Raw genomic sequence first — 13,838 nt, 5'->3', positions numbered from 1 at the left:
ACTATTTTCAGTGCCGCAGGTCCTGTCTGCCTGAATCGTCACTACTGTATTGGACCCCGCGCTCTCCCATAGTGTGGGTAAGTCACCCTGCTCGGTGTGGCAGTTTGCCAATGCCGACAGGGTCCTGACATTAGAGTCCTGACATTATTACTGACCGCTACCATTTTTTTTCTCGGCTCCCTTTCTCCTGTGTGTGTGATGGATCCTATGCACGTTCTTTCTGAGCAGGTAAAGCACCTGACTCAGATGTCTCAGAGACTCCTGGGGGAACAACTCGCCCTGGCTCAGTCTCAGCAGTTGATCGCTGACACTGTGCAGGGGGTTTTATCATCGGGAGCTCGGGATGTTACATTAATTTCCCCTGAGTCTCCGGTTGAGTTACCAGATACCTTTTCTGGAGATCAAAGGGAATTCAAAGTGTTCAAGGAGGGCTGTAAGCTTTTCTTTTCATTGAGACCACACTCTTCTGGGGATGAAAGTCAGAGAGTGTGGGTCATTATGTCTTTGTTAAGGGGAGCTCCCCAGGCTTGGGCTTTCTCCCTTCTGACCACTGCCCCTGAGCGTATGACTGTGGATGCATTTTTTGAGGCCCTGGGGCATATTTATGATGAGCCTGATCGGATGCACATGACTGAGGACAGGGTGATTTGTGTGTGCCAGGGGAAGCACTCAGCCGAGTGGTTTTGCTCAGAGTTCAGACGCTGGGCTGCTGAGGTCTGCTGGAATGATGTCGCCCTCCGGGGTTTGTTCCGTAGAGGCCTGTATGAATGTCTGAAGGATGCCTTGGCTCTCCACCCTCCGCCTGATTCCCTGGAGGACGCTATGACACAAGCCATCCGAATGCATCGCAGGCTACGGGCCAGGGGAGTGATGCAGATTAAAACCCCGTTATTTTCCCAAGGAATGGGAGCCAGTCCTACATTGGAAACCATGGAGATGGGAACCATTGACGTCAAGGAGAAAGAAAAGAGACAGTGGCGCTTGGGAAAATGCTGATTTCACTGTGGTGATTCCAGACATTGGAAAAAGGATTGCCCCTCCTGTCCACTGACCAGCAAGTGACTGAGCCCGGGTGATTGTCGTGGAGGTCACCCAGGCTCTCAGGTACCTTTTTCTCCATTTTCAAAAATGTTGTTGCAAGTGGAACTTTGTTGTTGGAGGGTCTCCACACCCACTTCTGCTTTTGTGGATTGCGGATCGTCGTTGAACTTTATTAACTCTGACTTGGTGTCCAGGTGTAAGTTAGGGACAGTTAGGCTGGAGACTCCTATCCACGTTGTTGCCATTGACAAAACACCACTGGCTAAGAATGACATCATAATTCTTACAGAGGAGTTTCTCTTTAAAGTGAGTTCCTTGCACCAGGAACATATTTCATGCTTTGTTATGGACAACCTGCCTGCGGGACTGGTGTTGGGGTTCCCCTGGTTACAATTTCATAATCCAGTGATTAATTGGGAATCTCAGGACATTGTTAAATGGGGTCCCTATTGTTCTGAAAAATGTCTTGCTACTGTGTCTGTGTTGTCCGTGGGTCTGGAAGGTATTCCGGAGTACCTAAAAGACTATACGGACGTTTTCTCTGAAAAAGAGGCTGAGGTTTTACCACCACACCGTCCATTTGTGCCATTGACCTGGTTCCAGGTGCTAAATTGCCCAAGGCCCGCTTGTATAACCTTTTGGGTCCCGAACGGGCTGCTATGAAGGAATACATTTCCGAGAGTCTTCGTAAGGGACACATTCGTCCTTCTGTCTCTCCCATGGCGACGGGGTTCTTTTTCGTAAAGAAAAAAGATGGTGGTTTACGCCCATGCCTCGATTTTCGAGAGTTATATAAGATAACTGTGAGAAATACGTATCCCCTCCCACTTATTCCTGATTTGTACAACCAGTTGTCCGGAGCTAAGTGGTTTTCGAAATTAGATCTATGGGGAGCATATAACCTTATCCGAGTCCAGGAAGGAGATGAGTGGAAAACTGCTTTTCTCACTGCTGAAGGGTTGTTTGAAAATTTGGTCATGCCTTTCAGTCTGACCAATGCTCCAGCGGTCTTCCAAAATTTCATAAATCACGTGTTCTCAGATTTTATTGGACGTTTTATGGTGGTGTATTTGGATGACAAACTGATTTACTATCCTGATAAACAGGCTCACATTGGTCATATTCGAGCAGTCCTCCAAAGGCTTCGGGAGAACTGTCTCTTTGCTAAACTAGAGAAATGTTTATTTTTTGTACAGGAACTGTCTTTTCTGGGGTTCATTGTGTCTGCTGAGGGGTATTGCATGGATCCTAATAAGGTGCAGGCCATTGTCGATTGGGTCCAACCTTGTGATTTAAAAGCTCTGTAGCGTTTCCTAGGATTCGCCAATTGTTATTGCAAATTTACAAGGGGGTTCTCACAGGTGGTTAAACCCCTCACAGACATGACTCAAAAGGGGGCCGATATCAAGAATTGGTCAGCCGCAGCGATAGCGGCATTTCAGTTTTTAAAAAAATGTTTCATGTCTGCTCCGGTTCTTATTCAACCGGACCCGTCTGAACCATTTATTGTTGAGGTGGATGCCTCAGAGGTGGGGATGGGGGCGGTATTGTCCCAGGGACCTGCCACTTTGACTAATTTGAGACCTTTCGCCTTTTTCTCGAAGAAATTCTCCCCTGCGGAGAGAAACTATGGTGTTGGGAATCGAGAACTTCTGGCCGTGAAGTTGGCCTTTGAAGAATGGAGGCATTTTTTGGAGGGGGCTGTCCATCCTATAACCGTAATTACAGACCACAAGAACCTAGCTTACATTGAGTCAGCTAAAAGGTTGACTCCTAGATAGGCTAGATGGTCACTTTTTTTTCCCGATTCCACTTCTCTATCACTTTTTGGCCAGGATCCAAAAATGTCAGAGCTGATGCCTTGTCACGCAGTCTAGATCCGGTTTCCCCCCCGAACCTCCATCCTCCATTCTTCAGCCCGGGGTGGTGTTGGCAGGTATTTCTAATATGTTGGAACGGGAGATTCGGGAAGCCCAGTCTCTTGCACCTCCGGCTAAGCCGGTGGATAAACTTTTCGTACCAGCTCACTTCTGTCTCAAGGTCCTCCGGGAGTTCCATGACTCAGTTCTGGGTGGACATCCAGGGATCTCGGCTACCCGAAAGGCCATTGCTAGAATATTCTGTTGGTCTTCTTTAGCCTCTGATGTTGGGGAATATGTATCTGCATGTGATGTTTGTGCCTGTACGGAAACCCCCCATAACCAGCCAGCCGGGGAATTAGTACCACTGCCAATTCCTGAGAGACCATGGACTCATTTGTCCATGAATTTCATCACCAACCTTCCCCCCTCCAAGGGTAATACCGTCGTTTGGGTTGTGGTGGACAGGTTTAGTAAGCAGGCACATTTTGCACCTTTGGCAGCTCTACCTAATGCGGAAACGTTGTCCAGATTGTTTGTTGAGCATGTGGTGCCGTTGCATGTGGTACCCTTGAATGTGGTGTCTGATAGAGGAGTACAATTTGTTTCCAGATTTTGGAGGGCATTTTGTAAGAGGTTGGGTATTGGTCTGTCCTTTTCATCCGCTTACCATCCAGAGACTAATGGGCAGACCGAGCGGACCAATCAGTCTCTGGAGCAAATTCTGCATTGCTTGACCTCAGCCCGACAGGATGATTGTGTACTGCATTACCTTTGGCCGAGTTTGCGTTTAACAACCACATTAACCAGTCTACGGGAACATCTCCCTTTGTCTGCAACTATGGGTTTCACCCTCATTTCGGAGAGTTTTCCCATTTGGACTCTGGGTGTCCTGGGGCGGATGAGACTATCCAGCGGTTGGGGGAGGTATGGCGGGAGGTCCAGAGTAACATTACGAAGGCCCAGGATAAATATAAGTTTTTTGCAGACAAAAAACAGTCTGTGGGGCTGGTGTTCCAGATTGGGGATAAGGTATGGTTATCTACCAAGAATATAAGGCTCAAGGTCCCCTCTGCGAAGCTTGGACCTAAGTTTATTGGTCCCTATGAAATTACCGAAGTGGTTAACCCGGTGGCTTTTCAGTTGCGTCTCCCGCCATCTCTACGGATCCCCAATGTTTTCCATAGGGCCCTTTTGAAACCTGTGAGGTCCTGTGGGGAGGGATCATCATCTTCCCCACCGCCAATTTTGGTAGACGGGCAGTCTGAGTATGAGGTGGAACGAATTGTTGACTCTAGGTTGGTCCGTCGTGCCCTTCAGTATCTTATACATTGGAAAGGCTACGGTCCTGAAGACCGGTCGTGGGTTCCTCTCGATCGGTTCGTGCGGATCAGTTGGTCCGGGCCTTTCACGCCAAGAATCCTGAGAGACCTAGGGGTCCAGTGGCCCCCCATTGAGAGGAGGGTACTGTCACGATCCAGGATGGGCTTTGTCTTTGGTCCATCCTGGTCAGACACGGGTTAATTGTTTCTGCCTCTCTCTGGCAGAGGGCGGCTATTTAATGCTCTCTTGACCTAGGTCCGGTGTCAGTTACACTCCTGCCCTCGGCTGAGTTAGTTGACCTCGTGCGTACGTGTGCCTTGTGCCTGATATCTTGCTTGCTTGTTTGGTTTTGACCCGGTTCTGTCCCTGTTACGAGTTCTGCCTGTCCCTCTTGTACTGCGCTATCTCTCTGTGTATGACCGTCTGCCTGTGACTTGACTATTCTTTGCTTGTCCCTCTGGTACCGCACAGCCCTCTCCGTGTACGAACCCTCGCTTGTCTGACCTGCGTTTGCCTCTCCTCTTCTACAATTTCCCTGCAGTAGGTACATTATATCATCTGCAGCAGTAGGACGCTAAGCCCCGCCCCCTGCAGTCACATGATCTAGGTCCTGGGACTCCTTACTATTTTCATTGCCGCAGGTCCCGTCTGCTTGAACCGTCACTACTGTATTGGACCCCGCGCTCTCCCATAGTGTGGTTAAGTCACCCTGCCTGGCGTGGCAGTTTACCGACGCCGACAGGGTCCTGACATTAGAGTCCTGACAGTGTCATAATGTTTTATACTAGTGCTCTCTGAAGAAAAAATAATCACATTTTTACCAGTAAAACAATGTTTTAGCAACAAATTTTTAGTTTTCAAAAGAGGAAATAGGAGAAAAGGAAATCACAATTTGATAGGTAATTTCTCCTTCTCAATATCCAATATGTGGTAGGAAACTATATTTGAGGCACAGTGCAAAGCTCAGAAGGGAAGAAGCGCTATATTGAAGTGGGAAAGATATATATCTTTCCCACTTCACACCTTGATACCTTTTAATGGCTAAATGAAAAGATGGTAGCACATTGCAAGCTTTCAAGACTACTCAGGTCTCTTCATCAGGCTCGACTAATACAAAATCTGAAGAATCACATATTCTTGATACCTTTTAATTGATACCTTTTAATGGCTAACTGAAAAGATGGTAACAAATTGCTAGCTTTCGAGACTACTCAGGTCTCTTCATCAGGCTAGACTAATACAAAATCTGAAGAATTACATATTTATACACCACACGGCAGAGAAATAACACAATAGATAAGACAAGTGACATGATGCAGAATTGTCATTATGGGAAACAGTTATGGCCATAAATATTGGAACAGCTCATAGATAAGGAATATGAAAGTTTTACTGTCCTCTGATTGATATGCCACTCCACACCATTACTGACCCCCTGCCAAACCGGTCATGCTGAAGGATGTTGCAGGCAACAGATCACTCTCCATGGCATCTCCAGACTCTGTCATGTCTGTCACATGTGCTCAGTGTGAACCTGCTTTCATCTGTGAAGAGCACAAGGCGCCAGTGGCGAATTTGCCAATCCTGGTGTTCTGTGGCAAATCCCAAGCATCCTGCACAGTGCTGGGCTGTGAGCACAACCCCCATCTGTGGACGTTGGACCCTCAGACAATCCTCATGGAGTCGGTTTCTAACCGTTTGTGCAGACACATGCACATTTGTGGCCTGCTGGAGGTCATTTTGCAGGGCTCTGGCAGTGCTCCTCCTATTCCTCCTTGCAAAAAGGCAGAGGTAGCAGTCCTGCTGCTGGGTTGTTGCCCTCCTACGGCCCCCTCCACATCTCCTGGTGTACTGGCCTGTCTCCTGGTAGTGCCCCCAGCCTCTGGACACTATGCTGACAGACACAGCTAACCTTCTTGCCACAGCTCGCATTGATGTGCCATCCTGGATGAGCTGCTCTGCCTGAGCCACTTGTGTCGGTTGTAGAGTTCATCTCATGCTACCACAAGTGTGAAAGCACAACCAACATTCAAAAGTTCTATGGTCCCCATCTGCAGAACCACTCCTTTATTGAGGGTGTCTTGATAATTGCCAATAATTTCCATCTGTTGTCTATTCCATTTGCACAACAGCATGTGAAATTGATTGTCAATCAGTGTTGCTTCCTAAGTGGACAGTTTAATTTCACAGAGGTTTGATTTACTTGGAGTTATATTCTGTTGTTTAAGTGTTCTCTTTATTGTTTTGAGCAGTGTATAACATTTGAAGTTTCCAGGGGGGCTTGATGGTTATAACAACATAAAGAAATATAACATGACTCTGGCTGGCCAGTCAGCTCTCTTCAAGGATATACCTTCTTTAAAAGGGTGGTCTTAATGCTCCATGGTCAAACTCCTCACACATTACAAATTTTTTGGACAAAGATACCATACTGCTTATTAATGCAACTATGGCATCTATTGGTTATTTCATAGAATAGAATCTCTAATCCAAAAAAAGATGAGAAAACAACATACAAAAATGGCATAAAAACGCAAAAACTTACCAAACTAATGGACTGCCTATTTTCTGCTGCTATTGACAAGGATCCCGAGATGATATACTGTTGAGAACAAAACCTGTTATAACTAGCCATTATGTATCATAAATTACATTTTTCATTTTAGAACATCCGCTGCATGCGGTCAAATTACATATACAATATTTTAATATTTATATGTAATGTCATTTTTTTTGCTGATCGTAATTAAACTTTTCATCTTAACAGACATATCTATTGCCTTTTAAATTTCAGCCAACCTGGTGATCATCAGGTCCTATGAGTCCATATTTAGAAACTTATCCATAAAATTGCAACATGGAAGTTGCCAGATGCTATATACTTTATTTCCCCTGTAGAGGCCAACATTGTATTGCAATGACAGCGCAGGTCTGCTACCACTTGAGCCAAATTCTCAAATTAATGCCAGGGTTACACTTGGGAAAGCCATGCAAGGATCTCACGTGAGTCTCTCACATCAATACCCGGCACTGCCGCCAGCACTCGGGACATAGAAATACATGCAGCCGCACACTCCGGTCCGAGTGCCAGTAGCAGTGCCGGGTATTGATGAAAGAGACTAGCGCGAGTTTCTCGCATTGCTCTCGCAAGTCTGACCCTGGCCTAAGATTGGAAATATTTTTTGATTGAGTTCTTTTATAAAGGTATAACATAAAAGAAATATAAAACGAGCGGACAAACCATTTATCCCTTTATTGTATACTTTGCAAGTATCAGGGAAATAAATATTTGACTCCGTAGTCAGTAAGAAGTCTACGTAGTTATAGAAATGTTGCTATGCATTTGCAATTTGTGTTCATTTTCCCTAGATGTCAGCATATAAAAATCAAAATGTTGCTTACAGTTTTTAAACTGAGCATAATCTGTAAACCGGGCATATTGCTTAGAGTTCATATAATGCAGAAATATATCTGAAAGGTTAGCTAAACTGATATGCACAGTCATTATCGCTGAAAAAGGTTTAGCTGTTTTTGCACTCTTGATTTTGAGATCTGCAAATTGGAAGTAAAAACATTTAAATATCCGATCCCTTCAGGGACGCCTAAATTCATGATACAAGGAATGCTTTTTTAGATCTAGATAAAAAAACAACAACATTGCGATAAGGGTAAGCTAAAGCATAACTAAGAACAAAACAATTTTCTGCAATAGCTAATTATCTTTTAAGACACTATTATAAAAATCGAAAATCTACTTACAAATGCAGCTCCCCAGTAGCTTACTCCGCTGTATGTGCTGATTGACACAAAGCTGTCTAAGGTAAATAATAGGACCGTTCCCAGTGATAGATATATTAGAGCCACCATGATTTGTACAGCCTGAATGAGAAAAGGAGATTGTTAGAGGAGCTGTATGTACATATTGTACCTTATAGGAAAATTAGCACAGTCATTTGAATAATCAAATTAAATATCATCAAAAAGTTTATTTAAATTCTTCAATACAAAAAGTGAAACTCATATTATATAGAGTCATTACAAACAGAGTGATCTATTTCAAGTGTTTATTTCTGTTAATAGAAAAAAAGAGGAAAGGCTTGCTGCAGTCACCATGTTGAGAAGGATATCAAAGTTGTTTTATCAGTGCGACAAAAAACTTTGATGAGGACATGCAGGCTAAGGAGGCATGCGGGGAGTGCAAGGATGGACGACGGCCCTTTTGCCTATAGAGATAAAAAGAAAAATAAGAACGGACCATGATACATAATGTAACTGATTTCATATCTTGCAGGACACAATGCATAGTTTATATCATTTTTTGCCCCTGTTCCTTTTTTTACATAGGCAAGACAATAAGACCTCTGACGACAAGATTTTGGGAACACTATCATTCTATCACATCAGGAAAAGGTTCTTTACACCTTATACAGCATATGAATGAAAAACACAATGCTAATCCTGAGCTGTTAAGATTTGCAGGTCTTGAAACAGTGCAATGTCCACCACAAAGTGGAAATCTTAATAAAATTCTGCTGAAATGTGAAGCACGATGGATCCTTTAGACTAATGCACAAGATCCATTAGGCTTAAATGACAGGATAGATTTATTGTTATTTTTGTAAAGAAATTTCGCATTTATTTATGCGTGGCTGTATTTTAGAGTTGGTAGTGAATTAATGTATTGTATGTTTTCACAATTGATGAATTTCACATGTGATGTCCCTGTCAAAACCTTGAAAAAGGAAATGACTTCACTCCCTCACTCACCTGGACCCGTTGAAGCGATTTACGCGAAACGGCAGTCATCCATCCTTTCACTTCCTGCATGCCTCCTTAGCCTGCATGTCCTCATCAAATTGTTTTGTTGCACAGATAAAATAAAACAACTTTGATATCCTTCTCAACGTGGTGAGTGGAGCAAGCTTATCTTCTTTTTTGTATTGATTATAGTAATGTTGTTTCTTTGCTGAGCACCGAATACCAGTTGAATATGCTGTGTTATTCAGTTTACTTAAAGGATCTGGCATTAAATGCAAAGTGTGAATATGACCATTCTGGTGCAGTTCACTTTTTCTCTTTTTCAAAGATTATTTCTGTTAATGTTGATGTTTGTTGCTTACAGCCAATGAAAACCCAAAAGTCATTATCTCAGGAAATTAGAATACTTTAGAACACCTGCTTGAAAAATTATTTTAAAATCTGAAACGTTGGCCTACTGAAATGTATTTTCAGTAAATGCACTCAATACTTAGTCGAGGCTCCTTTTGCATCAATTACTGCATCAAAATGGCATGGCATTGAGGTGATCAGCCTGTGGCTCTGCTGAGGGGTTATCGAAACCCAGGTTGCTTTGATAGCAGCCTTCAGCTTGTCTGCATTGTTGGGTCTGGTGTCTCTCATTGTCCTATTGCCAATACCCCATAAATTCTCTGTGGGGTTAAGGTCAGGCAAGTTTGCTGGCCAATCAAGCACAGTGATGCTGTTGTTCGTTAACCAGGTATTGGTACTTTTGGCAATGTGGACAGGTACCAAGTCCTGTTGGAGAATGAATTTTCCATCTCCAAAAAGCTTGCCAGCAGAGGGAAGCATGAAGTGCTCTAAAATTGCCTGGTAGATGGCTGCGCTGACTTTGGTCTTGATAAAACACAGTGGACCTACACCAGCTGATCACATGGCTCTCCAAACCATAACTGATTGTGGAAACTTCGCACTAGACCTCAAGCAGCTTGGATTGTGTGAAATGAAGTGAAAGTGAAATGCAAAATTTACTTTCATCTGAAAACACCACCTTGGACCACTGAGCAACAGTCCAGTTCTTTTTCTCCTTGGCCCAGGTAAGACTCCTCTGGCATTGTCTATTGGTCATAAGTGGTTTGACAAAAGTAATGAGACACTTGTAGCCCATGTCTTGGATACGTCTGTATGTGGTGACTCCTGAAGCAATGACTCCGGCAGCAGTCCACTCCTTGTGAATCTCCCTCAAATTTTTGAGTGGCCTTTTTTTAATCCTTTCAAGGCTGTGGTTATTCCGGTTGCTTCTGCTCCTTTTTCTACCACACTTCCCTTGAACTCAACTATCCATTAATATGATTGGATTCAGAACTATGTGAACAGCCAGCTTCTTTAGCAATGACTTTTTGTGTCTTACCCTCCTTGTGGAGTGTCAATGACTGCCTTCTGGACATCTGTCAAGTCAGCAGTCTTCCCAATGATTGTGGAGCCTACTGAGACAGACTAAAGGGTGTTTTACACATAGCGATATCGCTAGCAATATCGCTAAAGCATCACCGATTTGGTGACGCAGCAGCGATATCGCTAGCGATATCGCTATGTGTGATACTTACCTCCGACCGGCTCCCCCGCTGTCTGTCGCTGATGGCGCGAGATCGCACAGCTCCATTTCTCATCGGGCACTTCCTGCTGACGCCGACGAGCGACGCGTGGACGCGGACGGGAGGACGTCAGGATCGCCTCATCTGAAAGGTAAGTAACGACAGCTGTATCGCTGCTACATCGCTGTGAGATCTGCCTGTCTGGCAGCTCACTAGCGACCATTTAGCGATGCACCAGCAATCCTGACCGGGTCGAATCGTTGTCGGGATCACTGGTGCATCGCTAAATGTAAAGGGGCCTTAAAGGGAAGGTGCCGCATTTTTATATAATTTGCAAAAAAAGAGTAAGTAACAAAACATGTTGTTTCAGCAAATGTTGTACTAACCAGGATTTATGGTTTGTTTGTAATAATGTTTTAATGTAGCCACTGGGCGCTGCCATCTTGATTTGCAGATCTGTGGAGGACTCATACAGTCAGCAAATATGGCCGTCCCTGGACATAGGAGACTGTGGTCGGTTCCCGACCCACATTGCAGCCTCATTAGCAGTGAACTGGGCACGCTCCTGTGGGCTGCACCATTCACTGCTGTAGGTGTGGCTGGGTGCCATTTTACTGTAGCCCCAGTGCTATCTGCTGAGCTCCACTTTCTGCACTGTGCTTCCTGCTCCAGCTCCACTGTCCTCCTGCTCTGTCTCCGCCTCCTTACTCACAGCCCCAGTGATCTCCGGTAATCTGACACCTTCCCTTTTATGACAGCTTTTATGGCTGTCTGAGGAGGACAGTGATATATACAGCCCATAGTCTAGTGTATAATTGGGGGGGGGGCTGGAAGTTTCACCAGTGTGGGCATATCTGTAATACTGTCTTGGGTGATACTGCCTGCTGAGCCGTGTGTCTAATCCTCTCCTGTGTGATGCTGCCTGCTGAGCTGTGTATCTAATCTCCTGTGTGATGCTGACTGCTGAGCTGTGTATCTAATCCTCTCCTGTGATACTGTCTGCTGAGCCGTGTATCTAATCCTCTCCTGTGTGATACTGACTGCTGAGCCGTGTATCTAATCCTCCCCTGTGTGATACTGCCTGCTGAGCCGTGTATCTAATCCTCTCCTGTGTGATACTGCCTGCTGAGCCATGTATCTAATCCTCCCCTGTGTGATACTGCCTGCTGAGCCGTGTATCTAATCCTATCCTGTGTGATACTGACTGCTGAGCCATGTATCTAATCCTCTCCTGTGTGATACTGTCTGCTGAGCCGTGTATCTAATCCTCCCCTGTGTGATACTGCCTGCTGAGCCGTGTATCTAATCCTCTCCTGTGTGATACTGACTGCTGAGCCGTGTATCTAATCCTCCCCTGTGTGATACTGACTGCTGAGCCGTGTATCTAATCCTATCCTGTGTGATACTGCCTTCTGAGCCGTGTATCTAGTCCTCTCCTGTGTGATACTGTCTGCTGAGCCGTGTATCTAATCCTCCCCTGTGTGATACTGCCTGCTGAGCCGTGTATCTAATCCTCTCCTGTGTGATACTGACTGCTGAGCCGTGTATCTAATCCTCTCCTGTGTGATGCTGCCTGCTGAGCAGTGTATCTAATCCTCTCCTGTGTGATGCTGCCTGCTGAGCCGTGTAGCTAATCCTCTCCTGTGTGATGCTGACTGCAGAGCTGTGTATCCAATCCTCTCTTGTGTGATACTGTCTGCTGAGCTGTGTATCTAATCCTATCCTGTGTGATACTGACTGCTGAGCCGTGTATCTAATCCTATCCTGTGTGATACTGTCTGCAGAGCCGTGTATCTAATCCTCTCTTGTGTGATACTGTCTGCTGAGCCGTGTATCTAATCCTCCCCTGTGTGATACTGCCTGCTGAGCCGTGTATCTAATCCTCTCCTGTGTGATACTGACTGCTGAGCCATGTATCTAATCCTATCCTGTGTGATACTGTCTGCTGAGCCGTGTATCTAATCCTCTCCTGTGTGATGCTGCCTGCTGAGCAGTGTATCTAATCCTCTCCTGTGAGATGCTGCCTGCTGAGCCGTGTATCTAATCCTCTCCTGTGTGATGCTGACTGCAGAGCTGTGTATCTAATCCTCTCTTGTGTGATACTGTCTGCTGAGCTGTGTATCTAATCCTATCCCATGTGATACTGTCTGCAGAGCTGTGTATCTAATCCTCTCTTGTGTGATACTGTCTGCTGAGCCGTGCATCTAATCCTATCCCGTGTGATACTGCTCTCCTGAAATACTCTGTGCTGCTGTCACCCTGCTGGTTTTATGTGTGATCTACATGGTGGTATGATCTATATGGCGGCATTATGTGTGAAGTATATGGCGGTATTATGTGAGAACACTATGGCAGTATTATCTGCTAAAAGCATTCTAGGGTGGTTCTGGCTGAGCACCTGCACACGGGTCAGGGGTAATAGGTGCAGTCAGGGGAGGGCTGGTGAGGCAGCTGAAGAGAGGGGTCTCATTTTTATCATTACTGTATGGCTACATTTCCCCCACCCTGTTTCCCAGCGTCACCCCGGACTGCGCCTGTCGCCTCGCTTTCACACATCGCCAGGACAGGATCTGAGGAGGGGAATGGGGTCTTTGCATGCAAAGTCTGGATCAGAACAGGCCATCAATCAGCAGAAATGTTTCCTGGATTTCTGTGGTGCTGTCACCCTGCTCCTCCCCCATATATCTCCCTCTGTGACCCCCATAGACCAGCGCACTGCTCTCCTGAAATACTCTGTGCTGCTGTCACCCTGCTCCTCCACCATTTATCTCCCTCTGTGCCCTCCATAGACGAGCACACTGCTCTCCTGAAATACTCTGTGCTGCTGTCACCCTGCTCCTCCCTCATATATCTCCCTCTGTGCCCCCCATAGACCAGCACACTGCTCTCCTGAAATACTCTGTGCTGCTGTCACCCTGCTCCCAGAATCCTTCCTACCTGCCATCCTCAGTGACCGAAGACCCCATTCCTCTCCTCAGATCCTGTCCTGGCGATGTGTGAAAGCGAGGCGACAGGGGCCTGATATATGGTGGAAGGAGCAGAGTGTCAGCAGCACAGAGTATTTCAGGAGAGCAGTGTGCTGGTCTATGGGGGGCGCCCTGTTCGGTGCCAGGGATTGTACATAGAGTGCTGTGTTTTATACACATGGATGGACTGTCTGCTTGTCTGCTCCACAGAAATCCAGGAAACATTTCTTCTGATTGATGACCTGTTCTGATCCAGACTTTACATGCAAAGACAGTCAGTAACTTTGCAGGCCCCATCAAAATGGCTGATCACTGTG

The 13,838-nt window shown here is 45.6% G+C and overlaps 1 protein-coding gene across 1 annotated transcript in view; it reads right to left on the bottom strand.

The window, feature by feature from the left end:
* LOC141073593 (membrane-spanning 4-domains subfamily A member 4A-like) overlaps positions 1-13,838 on the bottom strand; it is a 92,992-nt gene that overhangs the window by 58,415 nt on the left and 20,739 nt on the right. The window contains exons 3-4 of the mRNA XM_073560880.1: positions 7,983-8,102; positions 6,769-6,825 (exon numbers count right to left, since the gene is read on the bottom strand). Coding sequence (XP_073416981.1) covers positions 6,769-6,825; positions 7,983-8,102 — 177 coding nt within the window. The remainder of the gene's footprint in view (positions 1-6,768; positions 6,826-7,982; positions 8,103-13,838) is intronic.

This window comes from Dendrobates tinctorius, unplaced genomic scaffold (assembly GCF_039654945.1).
Source record: "Dendrobates tinctorius isolate UK_male_01 unplaced genomic scaffold, ASM3965494v1 ptg000308l, whole genome shotgun sequence".
In the NCBI taxonomy this organism is placed as follows: domain Eukaryota; kingdom Metazoa; phylum Chordata; class Amphibia; order Anura; family Dendrobatidae; genus Dendrobates; species Dendrobates tinctorius.
Note: the sequence above shows the minus strand (reverse complement) of the source record. Positions and strands in the feature narration are given on the sequence as shown.